The sequence below is a fragment of the Adiantum capillus-veneris genome, chromosome 1 (genome assembly GCF_014529385.1).
Source record: "Adiantum capillus-veneris isolate H3 chromosome 1, ASM1452938v2, whole genome shotgun sequence".
NCBI classification, from domain to species: Eukaryota; Viridiplantae; Streptophyta; class Polypodiopsida; order Polypodiales; family Pteridaceae; genus Adiantum; species Adiantum capillus-veneris.
This window is the reverse complement of record NC_140931.1, coordinates 108910926-108928039: the sequence shown is the minus strand read 5'-3', so window position 1 is coordinate 108928039 and position 17114 is coordinate 108910926. Positions and strand designations below refer to the sequence as shown.

The 17114-nt window shown below is 46.0% G+C and overlaps 1 protein-coding gene across 2 annotated transcripts in view; it reads right to left on the bottom strand.

The window, feature by feature from the left end:
* Positions 1-279: 279 nt before the first annotated feature.
* LOC147465337 (phosphoesterase) overlaps positions 280-17114 on the bottom strand; it is a 53542-nt gene continuing 36707 nt past the window's right edge. For both annotated transcript variants that reach the window (XM_086519461.1, XM_086519453.1), the window contains 4 exons: positions 2497-2613; positions 1554-1666; positions 1395-1464; positions 280-1061 (listed from right to left, as the gene is read on the bottom strand). In XM_086519461.1, the coding sequence (XP_086375587.1) occupies positions 1005-1061; positions 1395-1464; positions 1554-1666; positions 2497-2613 (357 nt within the window). In that variant the 3' untranslated portion in view covers positions 280-1004. The remainder of the gene's footprint in view (positions 1062-1394; positions 1465-1553; positions 1667-2496; positions 2614-17114) is intronic.

Here is a 17114-nt window from a genome sequence, read left to right as displayed (position 1 = left end):
ATTTGTATTTTTCCACTTAATTAGCCTAGTACTTGTTCCTTGTATTCAGCTTTGTACTGCCCTTGGCACAAGACCTGTTCTTAGGCAACTCTAATAATTTCTCAATCACAGCATTATAGTATAACAGCATAGGAACAATCCCAAGAGAAATCGACGAAGATCTATCCAACAAGAAATGAAAAAATCAAGCCTGGTTATGAGAGAGAGAGAGAGAGAGAGAGAGAGAGAGAGAGAGAGAGAGAGAGAGAGAGAGAGAGAGAGAGTAAACAAGTAAGTGAATAAGTAGATGTAAATAAGTCCTAAGTAAATTGTAAGGTTGTCCATCCAACACCTAGTACCTGATAAAATGGTATGGCTACTAAGATTCCAAGGACATTGGTGGCCCACACTGAGAATAGATGCAGCCACCTATGTGTGTGCATGCGGTGGATGTGAGGTGGCCACATTCAAAAAGAGTTTGTACACTCTTACCATCCTTTAGGATTGCCGGATGCATATTTATCTATACATCAAGGGTAAATATGCCCAAAAGAGAAGACTACAGTCCTGAACTGCTCCTCCACAATATGAGGGTTGATAAAGCATAGAACGAGGGTTTTTAGAACTATAATGGCTCAAAGGAGAGCTGATGAAAATGTGTAATAGAAGCAGACAATTTAGGCACTTTTCGGACTGATCAAGCTCATACAATTGCACTGGCCAGGCTCAATAATTAACCACCACTGATATTGACACCATCTCTTACTTCACCACTTATCCATGGTGTGCTTCTATGTCTTCAAAAATTCCTTTCTTCACATTCCCGGTGCCCTTGGTCTGGTTGATATCCAAGGTAAGCGTGTCCATATCCAAAACTCAGATATTTTACCAAAGATTGCATTTTCGACGCCTTTTTTAAGCTTAAACATGGGATTCTATTCGAAGCGTTTCACAAAAAATCACATTTTGACACTTTTCATTAGCTCAAACACAAGATGGCATTAATGTTAAGTGACCGCTGCTGCTTACTTCAGCTTCTCTACGAAGACATCCTCAGGTACCAAGAACTCCAATCCAGCTGCCTGAAAATTTGATAATGTTATCTGATATGAGTGGAAGAGCCTATTGCATGCATGGTTCAAGAATAGAAATTGGGAACAAAAAAATTGCCAACCAGCCAAGCAAGAAAATGAGGGAAGAACAAGGAGAGGTGGAAAGGGGAAAAGGGAAAAGGACGGACGGCAGGGCGGGGGGAGGGGGGGGGGGGGGGGGGATTCTTTTGTTGTGTGGGTTACGGGGAGCAAAAATTACATATGATAGATACCCTTCATGTAAAATCTCCATGCTATTCGGGCCAATAAAAAACAACCATTATGCCAATAAAGAAGAAACAAAACAAAAAAGAAGTCTTCCACCTTTGCAAAACCAAGGTCTGCATCACTGTGGTCATTAGGCCTTCCTGCAGCATCTCCAACATAAAATGACCTGAAGAGACCACAAATATCCCTTATGCACCTCCTAGTCGCAAGATGAATGGACAAATTCAGAAATATTTACATAGTCAGAGAACAAACCTTGTTTTGTCTATGAGCACACCATTATTGAAATGTCTTTCCAGGAGGAGCCACATGCCATGCTTTGGTTTACGATACAGGTCAGTTCCCTCTTTTCCACAAGATATAAAAACCTATATTAGCCAAGACTCATGAATGAGTGTAGCTCTGCAGTTGCAAACCACCTTATTTTTATCACTTGAACTCCAAAGTACTTAGCACTCTCTACACATACAGCACTTGCAAAAATCAGCAAGCCTATCTCTCTGGCCCAAAGTACTTTGAATTGAACATTCTGAGTGTCTGGTACTTTACAAGCATCTTAAGCTAATTAAAGTCTTATGCTTGCTAAGAGTAAAAGCGACATATAAGAGTGATAACATGCAGTGCCCCTCGTAACTAGGTCTGCGCTTTGTTTCCTCAAGACCTTTGCCTTGGCCTGATCTTTGTATTGGGATGATAATTAACTTCATAGAAAGAAAGCAGTCGGCATTTCACTTTGTGCTTTACCATGAGTCTGTATCAGTTTTAGCATCAAGGTCCTAGTTGAAAGAGTAACAAAAGACCTGTTGTTGACCTTTCTCGGCCATTTCTAATAGGATTATCTTGAAAATTGTTTACTCATTTTTCAACAGCTGGTCCCCACAGACATAAAACCAGCTCCCGCCCAAAGATTGCTCTTAACAAAAATTTAGGGAACTTGTAATCAGAAGCCAACCCTATGAAAATTTAGGGAGCTTGTATTTAGAATCCAACCCACTACGAGTTCTAAGTACATCAAACAGAAGAATGTAAAGGATCTATAAAGTGGCTGCCCCAATTCAGACTGGCAGCATATGGATGCCTTTATGCGTGTCATGAAGGCAGCAGACAGCCCTTGAAGCAGATCCACAAGGAGCTTTCTCAAAAGTTGCTTTCACTTCGAAAGACCCAAAACAAAATGTTAAAAGTCTTGATACCTCACCTGCATAGGAGCATCAACAAGTTTCATAAACCCTTTCAATCTTCCAATCTTGGAGTCGACAGCTTTTTGCCTACTATTCTTCCAACGGTCAATGTTGGACTCGTTTGTGAAGATAACCTGGTACAATGAATGGAATTCAACACATCATCTACAATTCAAAATTCACAAAATCCAAGGGCATCAAATCGTCTATCTTCGACAATAAATAGGGATAGGCAATTTTTTAGCCTTTTAGCTTTTAGGCTGGTTTTTCTGTTTCCCTTAGATGAGAACACATTTTTTTTGTATGTAATATTTTGTCTCATATTGGCCTATTTGCGACATTAATATAATCTCTATGGCATACAAACCAGAATGCCTGCGTACCAAGCCAAAAGGATACATCAGAGGAAGATTAGAGAAATGAGCATGAGATCCGCTGGCAAGGCAGCAGAGGGTGGACCAGTTTTCTCAGACCTTGCTGCCATTCTTCTTGGACTCTTAACCCATGACCACCCACGGATGATATCTACACCCACGTTTACGGTGCCCAATGGAGCTAGAAAGATAGTCATGCATATCATGGTTGTACCCTGAGCATATAGCTTTGCCATTATAGCTTAGACACCATCACCCCATAGTGTTCCCAGTTTCTCAAGTTTTCAGTCAGTTTGTAGAAGTATTTTGATTTTTCACCTTTGTCCTTTTTCCTAGTAGCCAGAGGACATATATGTTCATCGATTTGTCTCATAGACTTATTTTGGGCTCTAGAGGACGTTTAACAAAGTCCTTTTTCCTAGTAGCCAGAGGACACATATGTACATCGATTTGTCTCATAGGCTGATTTTGGGCTCCAGAAGATGTGTTTAACAAAGCTCTCTCTCTCTCTCTCTCTCTCTCTCTCTCTCTCTCTCTCTCTCTCTCGGACAACGCCGTGCATCCTTGGGCATTGATGATGATTTTAGTTTTAGTCTTTTTAGTCTTACACTATACCAGTTAATTTTTGCACCCAGACATTGGATTAGATCCACAAGGATTGTATCAATTTGGTCTCATAGGTCATTTTGGCCTTTTGAAGACGTTTATGATAAAATATCATTTCATTTCATCATCTCTCTCTCTCTCTCTCTCTCTCTCTCTCTCTCTCTCTCTCTCTCTCTCTCTCTCTCTCACCATATTGTCTGGGGGGTTCATACAGAGACCACGCTATATGGACACATACATGCCACATAGCTCACGGGTGGCGATTGGTCAGCTGAGAGTGGCTTCACACAGGTTAGAGATTGAGATCGGGAGACATACTGGTGTTCCCAGGGAGGAGCGAGTCTGCAGAGCCTGCACAGAGGAGGTGGAGAGTGAGGAGCACTTTGTATGTAGATGCAGAGCATACACTGAGATCAGAGGCAGGTATGAGGCCTTATTCAGAGGACAGCCCACTCTCCGAGAGATCATGGACTCTCGAGATCAGAGACAGCTCGGACGTTTCTTACTAGAGATACAGAGCCATCGGGACACACTACTATAGCCACACACAGCTACACAGACAGAGGGGAGACAGTCGCAGCTCACAGACTTCTTTCAGAGGATTGCCGCCCCTCCCTCACCAGACACTCAGAGGGGAGTGACACTCCCACAGGCGGAGGTGAGCCGAGCTAGACGACGACCATGAGTCACAGGCTACAGGGGCGCGAGCTCCCACCGCCGACAGATCGAGGAGATCCGAGCCCGGGAGCGCCGTGCCACTGAGGAGCGAGTGGCTCAGATGAGGGCCGACCCGACAGCTTTCATCCGGGTAGCCTTGGCACCAGACCCGCCCATGTACCACATCTTACATCCCCCCATTAGTACAGGATGGAGCTAGATAGCTTGATGCATTCTCATGATTGTACTACCTTGAGCATATAGACATGCATATACCCCTAGAGATAGAGCTCCATCCCTCCTCAGATACTCCACTACCTACATTCAGTTCAGTTTTGTATCAGTTTTGTTTCATTTGTCTTTCCGATAGACGGATGACATACACACCATGTACATTTGATTTGTCTCATAGGCCGATTTCGGCCTGACATAGACGTTAAAAATCTTTCTTTCTTTCTTTCTTTCTTTCTCTCTCTCTCTCTGCCACCTACTGCTGCAGCCCCTCACCTGCTGCAGCCCTCACGCCACCTACTGCTCTGTTTTGCGCTGCCCACACAGCCCACTCAGTCCCACGTGCTCTCTCTCAGCTGGACAACAACGTGTTTACTCTCTCACAGCAACGCATAATCAGCTGGACTGCACCTCTCCCCCCCCCCCTGTTGTGACAGTACGCCGCCCCCCCTACTCGTGGCTGGACTGCGCCCCCCCAAGCCTGTAGGTGCATTACAGGGCAGAAGCGCGCAGTCACACCTGAAATTTTTCGGACCTTTTTTGGACCTGCAAAATTTATTCAGACCTGCAGATTTAGAAAATACAGAATTTTCATTTACATTTTTCACGAATTGCAGACCTGCAGGGAAATTTCAGAATTTCGGAGTTACATAAATTTCAGTATTGACAGAAATTTGCAGAAAAGGAAAATCTCAAAAAATGTATGATTGATATGGGGAACACACATGTATGCATTATGCGGAACATGGATGTATGTGTGATGTGGACATAGTGGGTTGACCTGGCAGAAGTGCAGATTGTATTTTTTGATATTTTTTGATGGAGGTCATGATTGCTTCGCCGGTATGTAAGCCCCATCCGAAGGCAACCTTTGTGCTTACAAACAAGCGGATTACACAAATGGAGAGGGAGATGAAAGACTAGAAAGCAGATATGGAGGGATGGTGGAAAGAAAAGGCCAACCTTCTTCAAATGTTTCTCAACGAAGGTGCGCACTGGAAGAAAGAGAAAGAGGACCTGCACGCAGAGCTACAAGTGTAACAGACTTGGACACTCCAAGTCAAGAATCAACCGCGACAGCACCAAATAACCACTTCAAAACAATTCACAGATCACAATAGATTTGCACTGGCCCGGCGGAGTTCCGTGCCTAGAGATATTGGCCCCAAAGACTGGCGCCCCTTTCGGTATTTCTTTTTATACTAATCAATCATCAAAGTACAAAAGAGCGGTTAGGGTTTCACTTTCAGACTCTGCGTCCAGATGCTCTGAGAAGTGAGGCCCTCACCACTAATTTAAAGGTTACAAGGGATGCCCAAAAGCAGAGCCCCAAAAGCTTTTAAAATCAAAAGCATCAATTCTCTCTCTCTCTTACAGAGTCTTTTCTCTTTTTTTTAATAAAAAAAAGCAAAAGCAAAATTCGCGTCGCTCATCATTTTCCAAAAAAAAATAAAATTAAATAATAATCCGCCTCCGCGATTTCCGGAATTTAGGGTTTCTTGCAAAAATTAGGGTTTGCAGGAATTTTAGGGTTTCTGTTGTCCGCCACGTCATCACTTTGTGACATACCCCCCTCTTGAAAGCATTGTAATCGACCGCGATTACGCCTGCAAAACCGACAAAAGCCATAAACCGTCTTAGCAGACACTGACTGTTAGTACCTACGTACTAGGAACACACATCTAGCACATGTACAAAATCGACAGTCACATCACACGACATCACAGGACATCACCAGACATCACAGGACATCACATGACATTCAACATTCATTCGGATCTTAGACCATGATTTATCGGCAATGTAGCTAGCAATCACATCTAGGTCCAATCGGGACCTCATCGATGTCCGATTGACTAACCCCTATTGCAACCATGTCTATTCGAGATCAAGTAGACCAAAATGCTGCAGTCATTTCGTCTATCCGTTCCTGCACTCACAAGAAGTCAAGAACAAATCAGTATCATAATCAGGAATTCCATTTCATAAAGTCATCCAGCAGAATACTGTCAGCTCTCAGTATCCCTGAAGCTCAAAGAGACATCAGTGACTTTAGTATCAAAATCGAGGCATCTGTTGACAAAGGAGTGGAGTGACTCCCCTCTTGTGCATCCCACTGCACTAGATCTCCGGCCAAGCTGAATTCTGGGTTCCGTTTGGAGTAGACTATGCTAAGCCAAAACATCGAGGTAAAGTTTCATAATCCGAGGAGTATCTGCTAGGTCCTCCTCCTCCATCCACTTCGCATCAAATGCAGGAAAGTTCTTGAACTTAACCAAGAACCGCCTTCGGACTTGACCTTTCTTCGTATCATTATGTACCAAAATCTGTTCAGGAACAAGGATCTCCTCGTTTTCTTCCACTTTGGGTTGCTCATAAGGCTCCCCATCATCAGGCACATCACCCTTAACAGGTTTCAAGAGACTCACATGCAATGCATTGTGAATCCTCCAAGTATCTGGCAGTTTCAATCGGAAGGAGATATCATTCATCTTTTCTGTAACCTGGAAAGGTCCGTAGTATCACATACTAAGCTTTGGAAAAAGCCTCTCCTTTCCCTTTTTCTTTCTTAGGCGTGCCTTCTCAAAAGTAAGAGCACCCAATCATCCTCCTTCAGTTTCCAGTCGCGACGATGGCGATCCGCTGCCTTTTTCTGTCGTTCTTGAGACTCCTGCAAAGTCTCGCGCGAACCTTGGCAAAAGCCATATCCAAATCTCGCGAATATTCATCCGCTTCAAATTTCTAATCTTTCGTGCTCAGGAAGGATGGAACCTTCGCAGCAGTTTCAACAATCTCTCATGGCGTCTTCCCCGTCGAAGAGTGTATCGTGTTATTGTAGGCAAATTCCACCAAAGGTAAGTTCTTTTCCCATTGAGTCTTCTGATGCGAGATACAAGACTTCAATAAATCTAAAATCACTGAATTGGCAATCTCAGATTGCTCGTCAGTCTGCAAGTGGAACGATGACGAGAACTGCAACCGCGTGCCAATGTTCTCCCAAATTGCCTTCCAAAACAAACTCATAAATCTGGGGTCTCTGTCGGAGACAATCGTCTCAGGCGTGCCATGTAATCGGAAAATCATCGTGATCTTTTAGTATTCGCGGGAGATTAAAAAAAATGAAATCCATTTCAATATTTTCCCAGGGGCGGGTGGGTATGGGTAAAGGCTGTAACAATCCCTGTGCCTTATGCCTGTCAAACTTGACCTTCTGGCATACCAAGCAATTGCGCACAAACTCTTCCACATCCTTCTTCAGTCTCCGCCAAAAGAAATCTCTCTCTACCCCTTTCATGGTGGTAGCAATGCCGCGGTGACCCGTAAAAGGTGGACAGTGGCAATCAGTCATAAGCTTTTCCCTCAACAGCTATGTAACGCACAACATAGTCTTTTTCATCAAGCAGCCTTCCCGAAGGGAGTATCCAGCTACTGTCTCCCCATCCCGTATCCGTGTGAAAATATCTGCAAAATCTGTATCTGTGGCACACTGATCGACCATATCCTCGAAGCTCCTATGATGTATCGCGGAAATAGCCAGAACCAACGGTTTTTGAGACAAAGCATCTGCCACCACATTCTTTTGTCCCTGCACATGGACAATCTGGAAGTGGAACTGTGACAAGATGTTCACCCACCTCATCTGCTTTTCCGAAAGCTGCTTCTGTGACAAGAAGTAGCGCAAACTCTGATGGTCTGTAAAGACAGTAAAATCCGCTCCGAGTAGGTAATGCCGCCACTGAGTAAGAGCGTGGATAACCGCCAAAAGCTCTTTCTCATAAATCTGTGTTGTCATCTCTGGCCTAGAGAACAAACGACTCCCGTAAGCTATGACATGGCCTTCTTGCATCAAGACCGCACCCAGACTACGACCACAAGCATCACAAAATACTTCAAATGACTTCTGCAAGTCCGGCAAAGTCAAATCTGGTCCTGTAGTGAATTTCTCTTTCAATGTCTGAAAGGCAGTCACCTCTGTGGGTCCCCACGAAAAAGGTACTCCTTTCTGTGTCAAGGTATGCAAAGGGGAAGCAACCTCTGCAAACTTTCGTATGAACCGCCTGTAGTACGAACACAGTCCCAAGAAGCTTCTAACTTCATGGACATTCCTCAAATCGGGCCAATCACGGATAGTCTCTATCTTGGCCGGGTCCATTCGCACTCCTGCTGCTGACACAATGTGTCCCAAAAAGTGTATCTCTAGTAGGAAAAATTCACTTTTCTTTGCATTAATCACTAACGTGTGATCTCGTAATGCCTGAAAGATTTGAAGCAGATGATCTCTGTGTTCTGCCTCATTCTTGGAGAAAACAATGATGTCGTCAAAGAAAGTGCCAACAAATAGCCTGTACTCTTGAAAAATCCAGTCCATCATCCGGTTAAATGTCGCAGGAGCATTGGTTAAGCCAAAAGGCATCACCAAAAACTCAAATAACCCAAAAGTCGTCCGAAAAGCTGTCTTGTAGACATCTCCTGGCACTATCCTGATCTGATGATATCCACTCTTCAAGTCAATCCTGCTAAAGCACAAGGATCCGTGTAACCTGTCGAGTATATCATCGATCCTAGGAATCGGAAATCTCTTCTTGATGGTGATTTCGTTGAGAGTGCTATAATCGATGCACATTCTCCAAGATCCGTCTTTCTTCAAAACCAACAACACTGGAGAGCAATACGGTGAAGTACTAGGCTGGACAAGACCCTTTTCCAAGAGGTCTTTCACTGAGTTCATAATCTTTTCATTATGTACTCGGCTCACACGATAAGGTGGCCGATTCGGTGGCGTGCTTCCAGATTTCAGATCAATGGTATGATCTTCAGGCCCTCTCAAAAGCAATCGGCATGAGCGTGGAGGAAAAAAATCTTGGCGTTCTTTTCTTCAGGTCAAAACATTTTCAACTTTTATCCATCGTTCAGTTCTCCCAAAAGAATGAGTAAGAAAACTGAAGTTCATCAAGTACAATCTCTAAGCCCTTCATTTATCAAAGTCGCTTTTTCGGCCCGGTAGTCAACCACGGCGTAGTTCTTGTGGTACCAAGGGATCCCGAGTAGAACGTCACTCGCGTGCCCTGAACACCCCTGTCATTGCAAACGAAGTTTGCCAATGCTCGGTGTAATGGCAACATCCCATCCGGGTGCCAGTCGAACTACCTCCGCCTGTGGCGTCAGTCTGTCGGGCATAGTTCCAAATCGAGCCGCCAATTCCAAGTGAAAAGAAGTTGGCCTTGGCTCCTTCAAAAGAGCTTCATGATCCTTCACTTTGCCCCGAAAGCGGCAAAGTTTGTACTTTCATTCATTAGATTCGGTGCAGGTCCCACGCCATGTGGTACCAGTTCTACTTTTCTATCTGCCTTTTTTGTCACATTCCTCAGCTGCTCTCAAACTCTTAGGCCTGTCGTCGTCTTTATCATTCTGTTCTTTCTGTGCCTTATCGGGGCACTCTACGGAGATATGTCCATGTTCCCCGCATCCAAAGCACTTCCCCTCTCTGGTGAAGCGAGCTCTCTCCTCAGGAGTAAGCTTGGGTCGTGCATCCTTTTTTTTCTCTGGGTTGCTCTTTTTTATTCTACTTTCATTCCCAGAAGTCTATTCGACTCGTTGTGTCATGGCCTCATCTGTGGGGTAGGTCAGACTGCCAGAGTGAATTGCAAAGCCCCGCTTCACACGACTCATCAACTCCTGAATAGAAGCTGACTTCTGTTCCAAGCAGTGATCTCGGATCTCTGTAGGTAGACCCAAGGTAAACCGCTCAATCTATTCTCTGAACGAGATCTTCTTGAATGAAGAGGTGGGTAGAAAAGAGCTCCAGAATCTTTCACAATAAGAATTCACTGTATCGCTCTTGGTCATCCGGAGATGGTTCCAAGAAGCTCGTATATCTCGCTCAAACCAAGAAGAAATAAAAAGCCTCTTGAATTTCAGCCATGTAACTGGCACAGTCTTGCTTAATAAAAGCGTGGACCACCAAGTACGAGCATTCCCCTTAAAGTAAGAGGCAGCTCTCCGAATCTTGGAGTGCTCTGAATAGCGTCCTCCCGCGAAAGCGATGTCAAACTGCTGAATAAAAGACAAAGCCTTCGAAGCATCTGAGTATCCTGAAAAGTATCTAACTTGATCGAGTGGCCACCTTCCTTAAACTCTCGGACTTTCTTGCTTCTATCTTCGAGAAAGTCATACTGGTTGGCTTTGTAAAAATTCTGCTTGTTCGCATAAAACTTTTCGTCATCGGAATCTGAGCTGTCCGTAGACGAGTCCTCAGTAGAACTGTGAGTTTTGGGCGAGATTTAGCCTTCTTTGCCTTTCTCTTGCCCTTTCCAAAGCGTTGCTTCTTGCTTCGCTTTTTACCTTTTCTGTCTTCTTCGCTCAATTCCGAGGAGCTAGAAGAACTGTCAGAAGAAGAAGAAGAAGAACTGGGTAGGTCTTCAAACTTGACGCGCTTCTTCAATTTCTTTGCCTTGTCAAATGTTGACCGACGACCTAAATATCCCGAGAAGTCAGTGCCTTTCTTCTGCTTTTTGCCGTGCTTTTTGGCTTTCTTTTGCGTGTCAAAAAGCTGAGCAATCCGTGCATCAACCACGTTCTCCAATTCCTTCTCCGTATATTTTCTTGGAGGCAGAAGGTTTCTTGAGAGTGGGTTTCGGGAGTGGTGTTGTGGTTCTCTGCCACTCCATCTGTACCTCTTCCAAAGAGGTCTGGTTCATATATTTTGCCATCTTCGAATCCTTGGCAAAATTGAGCATCATCATTGTTGCATCGCTGATCAACTGGCGACGCTCTATCTCTCGCCGCTCCGCCTAAGTAGGCCAAGGCGGGCCATACTCTCTGCCTGAATCTTCGTTGTGATCCCAGCCCGCATCTCCAGATGCAGAGGGAGTCGACTGATCATTGCCTGAAGCCATAGGTGCCGCGGAAAAAAAAAAATCGGGGATCGAATTTCCCGTAGAAGAGAAATCGGCTGTGCTCTGATACCACTGTAACAGACTTGGACACTCCAAGTCAAGAATCAACCGCGACAACACCAAATAACCACTTCAAAACAATTCACAGATCACAATAGATTTGCACTCGCCCGACGGAGTTCCATGCCTAGAGATATTGGCCCCAAAGACTGGCGCCCCTTTCGGTATTTCTTTTTATATTAATCAATCATCAAAGTACAAAAGAGCGGTTAGGGTTTCACTCTCAGACTCTGCGTCCAGATGCTCTGAGAAGTGAGGCCCTCACCACTAATTTAAAGGTTACAAGGGATGCCCAAAAGCAGAGCCCCAAAAGCTTTTAAAATCAAAAGCATCAGTTCTCTCTCTCTCTTAGAGAGTCTTTTCTCTTTTTTTTTTTTTTTAAAAAGCAAAAGCAAAATTCGCGTCGCTCATCATTTTCCAAAAAAATTAAAAAAAAAATTAAATAATAATCCGCCTCCGCGATTTCCAAAATTTAGGGTTTCTGGCAAAAATTAGGGTTTGCAGGAATTTTAGGGTTTCTGGCAGAAATTAGGGTTTTTGCTGTCCACCACGTCATCACTTTGTGACAACAAGCACTTAAGGCGGATAGAGCGAGCAGTGGACTAGAGGAGGGGGAATTCCAGCCTTCGGTAGTAGAGGAAATCAAGGTCATTAAAGAGCAGGTACGGATGATCAAAGAGGAGGAGAAACAAAAGATGGTAAAGACGTCTTCGTGGATGGATGTGATCACGAAGACGCAAAAGAAGGTGGATGAGGCCGAGAAGTGGATAGAAGTCGCTAAGAAAGGCAAAGGGAAAGAAACCACATCTGTCCCCACTCCTACAATCATCAACATGACTCTAGAAGAAGAACAACAAAGGAAAACCAGAGCTTTGCATATAAGAGTAACCGGTCTAAAAGACCGAGATGAGGTGGAAGGGGAAGTTGAAGAACTTCTCCGCATGATGGGTAGTGAGGCTACTCATACAAAAGCATGGAGGGTGGGGAAGAAGACACAAGGCAATGGGGAGACTTCAAAAGGGAGAGCTCTAATCATCCGTTTCCCATCCATGGAGGCAAAGAAGGACTTCTTGAAAAAGCGTCCTACACTAAAGAAAACGGGCATATTCCTTGGAGATGACCTCACTCTCACAGAGCTTGCGCATATGAGAGAGGTAATGCCAGAGATTCAAGCGGCAAGGGAGAAGGGAAAGACGGCCTTCTACAGAGATGGCCGGGTTGTGATTGTAGAGCGGCACTTCACATGACGGTGCGAGACCCATGGGACCACCCTCAAAGTTGCCATGTGGAATTGTAATGGATCTATGCGACTTGATGTGGCTTTGAGGATAGTTTCAGGGGAAGAGACATCGTCTTCTACTCTGAAACACATCAGGCCCCTGGGCAGTCTATGCCTCACATTAGTGGATATAGATGGGAGACTGCCTATAGACAGGAGACACGATCAGAGCGCAGAGGGCGAGGATCAGGAGGAGTGGCAGTGTTATTCGGGGAGGAGTTGCAGCCATTGATACATATAGCCCGTAGAGATGAGCAAGCTAGGTACATGTGGGTGAGACTAAGAGCAGAGACAGACAGATATCTATACATTGCTATTTGCTACTTTCCCCCAAGCACGTCAGTGTATGCACCACCCAGAGGACAATCCCCTTCCTCTATTTTGGATGATGACATATGGGAGTTCTCTAGAGATGGTGACATCATCATCCTAGGGGATTTCAATGCTAGGACTGCCCATCATCAGACAGTATTTTATGATACTTCAGAGGAGATGCTGAGAGAGCTGGATGCTGCAGAGACAGGCCTATCCAGACTATCACAAGATGGAGAACACACTGAGTATGGACGACACTTGATAAACATGGGGACTGCACATGGATTGGTCACCTTGAATGGCCTACAGAGATTTCCCGCTTCAGGGGGTTTTACATGCTTTCCACACAGACATGGAGCCAGCACAGTGGATTATGTCATGGCACAGCCGAGCCTCATCTCTAGTATCCAGGATCTCACGATTGGACCCAGACCTGTTGGTGTGGCAGTGGATCATGCTCTTGTGTCAATGACCATCTCTTTTCAGTTTAGTGTAGCACACAGGCTGCGGACAGCAGCCCCTACTCGCTACACCTTCACGCGGGAGACAGACTCTGTATAAATAGATGGGATCTATAGACGCCTATGCACAGAGGAGCCAGGGCGACCTCTGAAGAGCTTACTACCATATCGACACAGATACTACATGATGCAGCAGCAGAGGCATACCCACATACCCAGCCTGAGCAGAGACGCCGTTCGGGGAGCATGCCCTAGAACAGTTGGTATGATGAGGAATGCTGGGACACTAGAGCTAGACTTCAAAGGGAGGTGCTTTTGGGGGACATCACTCACAGAGAATCACAGATTGACTTCTGACGCCTAGTGCGGCAGAAGAAAAGGGCATTTTTGGCTCGACTAGAGCAGGATCTATATCAGTTGTTCTTGAGTCAGGACTCACGTGAGGCATGGCGGCTCTTTCAGGAGCACTCTTCCCCCCCCGCCATCACTTCTACAGAGGATTGGGGCCAGTACGCATCATCTCTGTACACAGTTCTTGAGCAGCCCCCCCTTTCCGCCCCTCCCGATCCATGCCCACACACATGTGCTTTTTTCACCGCGGAGATGGTGAGGAAGGCCATTGACAGGATGAGGACTGGGAGAGCATACGATCATGATGGTTTAGTGGCTGAGCATTTCACGCATGCCAGAGATCTACTAGCAGAGCTTTTAGCAGTGATGTTTAACCGTGCCATGTGTGAGGGCTTGCCTGATACTTGGAGCCTATCTACTATTGTACCTATCTTCAAGTCGGGAGACCCTATGGAGCCTGGGAATTATCGCACTATCATGATTGGACACACATTGGCACGGTTGTATGCATCTATTCTTGAGCAGCAGAGCTGAGTAGATGGGCAGAGAGGGAGGGGATATGTGCAGCCGGGCAGGCAGGGTTCAGGAGGGGTTTTTCTACTCTTGACCATATCTTGACACTCAGAGCCATCATTGAGGAGGGTAGATCGCGTGGGAGACGGATCTATTGTAGCTTTGTGGATTTCCGCAAAGCATTTGACACAGTGCCTAGAGCTAGATTGATGCGCAGATTACAGCACATGGGAGTACCCACAGAGCTCATTTGGGGGGTCATGGCATTATACAGGTCAATAGTGGGGCAGGTACGCACCTCAGAGGGTCTATCCACACCGATTCACTCCACTATTGGGGTGAAGCAGGGCTGCCCGCTCTCTCCTACTCTATTTGGTATGTATGTGGATGAGGTTTCTGGCTACATTGAGAGAGATGGTGATAGAGGTGCACAGCTGGCAGGGACATGGATTCCATTACTGTTATATGCTGATGATATTGTGTTGATCTTCGACTCTCCGGAGGGGATGCAACGTCACTTGGATGCTTTGAATAGGTTTGCTCAGGAAAGTGGTTTGTCCGTCAACCTTGGTAAAACCAAGGTCATGGTATTTAATACCACCCCACAGTGGATCAGGAGGTCAGCGCCAGCATTCACAAACGGCCAGGAGATTGTGGAATATACAGAGGCGTACACTTACCTCGGAGTGGTTTTTAGTGGGCCAGCATTTTCATTGAGGAGGGCAGCAGAGACTAGACTGACCAGAGCCTATGCAGCATTGGGTAGATTGGAAAGGATGTGTTCACAGGTTCAATTTCAGGAGCCTCGGACAAAGCTCTGGCTCTTTGACACTCTGGTGGCTTCTGCATTGCTTTATGGAGCTGAGATTTGGGGACCTTCATTAGATCATCACGGGAGGACAGGCCGCAGTGATGGATGGGGGGACATGGAGAAGCCTCTGGTCTCTATGATCTCGCGGCTCATTAGAGCCAAGGCCTCAGTACCACGTGCTATTGTTCGAGCAGAGCTAGCTGCCCCCCCACTAGTGGTTGAGGCGCTCACCAGATCGGTCTCCTTCATACACCGCATGTGGGAACTTCCCAGAGACAGATATGCCCGCCTTGCACTTGAGTCCTCTTGACAGTTAGCCATGCAGGGAGATACAGCAAGCTGGTATGGGGAGATGACATCATGGTTTCAGGCGCATGGGTTCAGCATAGACAGATTGCCTCCCTTCCAGTACTCACTGGATGCACCCTCTCTGACTCTTACACAGTCCGAGATCACCAGGCTCATCCGCCAGGACTTGACTCAACTAGACACCAAGAGGACATGGATACAACCAACACAGGAGCTGGGCACGAAGATGGCTTTCTACAGAGAGCATCTCCTCCAGCTTACGGTTGATGGTTTTGTGACGAGGCCCAGATACATGGACACCCACCTGTCTCATGGGATACGATGTGCTATCGGCCAGATGCGTACATCTTCACACCAGCTGCTGCGGATCGAGACTGGGAGATACAACGGAGTACCAGCAGAGGCCAGGACATGCCCCCTGTGTGACATCGAGCCTGAGACAGAGTTGCACTACACATGCCACTGCCTCGTCTACTACAAGATACGAGGCCGCTTCCATTGCTTGTTCAGAGAGGGCTTTGGACCATTCTCCAGAGTCATGCAGTACGAGGATCAGAGATGCTTGGGTTTGTTTTTGCTCGAGCTACGCAGACACAGAGAGAGCCTGATGAGAGGAGAGGCTAGCCAGTCCCAAAGACAGATCACAGATTTCTTTAGAGCTGCCACTGGACACCCGGAGGAGTTACTACCACAGCAGAGCTCGTCGTCTCACACCAGAGGCACACTAATCGACCGAGCGACTGAGCGGGGAAGATCTAGACGCCCATGACTGCGGAGGACTACACAGCATCGGCGGAGGCTGCATCAGAGGATTCGGATCACTTTGGCTCGACGTGCACGACGCCCGGTCAGACTATTGACCATGGAGGAGATTGATGAGATCCGCCAGTGACCGATGCTGGATCTCTTGTGATTTAGCTATCCCAGCTAGATGCTTAGTTCACACCTAGTAGTTTAGGATTCCATAGTATTTTAATGTGACATTTGTCATTTCATTTTTGTCATTGTTGTCATCTTGTTACTTTGACTCTGACTTTGTATCAGATCCACCACATTGTAACTTTCTGGTCTCATAGGTCACTTTGGCCTTTTGAAGACGTTAATATAACATTTCATTTCATTTCTCTCTCTCTCTCTCTCTCTCTCTCTCTCTCTCTCTCTCTCTCTCTCTCTCTCTCTCTCTCTCTCTCTCTCTCTCTCTCTCTCTCTATGCATTGAAGATCAGGATGGGCTAGTGGGTGAGCACTTCATCTATGCATGTAGGGAACTGGCCCCCCTTTTGGCACACATGTTTAACAGGGCGGTTTGTGAGGGCTTTCCACCCAGTTGGACGGCCAATACCATAGTCCCACTTTTCAAAAGTGGGGATCCGATGGTACAGGGCAACTATAGGACCATTATGATTGGGCATTATCTGGCCAAGATTTATGGGTCTATCGTAGAGAGAGAGCTCAGTGTCTGGGCAGAGAGACATGGCCACAGAGCTAGAGGACAAGCTGGTTTTCGGCGAGGGTTCTCCACTATGGATCACATACTGACTCTTCGGGCATTGATAGAGGAGCGGCGGGCAGAGGGAGGCAGGAGGAGACTATATTGTTGCTTTGTGGACTTCCGCAAGGCATTTGATTCTGTCCCGAGATTTCGTTTGATGCAGAGGCTACAGGATATAGAAGTTCCAGAGGCTATCCGATGGGGGATTTATGCATTGTATAAGTCGGTGACTGGGAGGGTGAGGGCCCCAGGTGGACTTTCAGATGCTATTGAAAGTACCA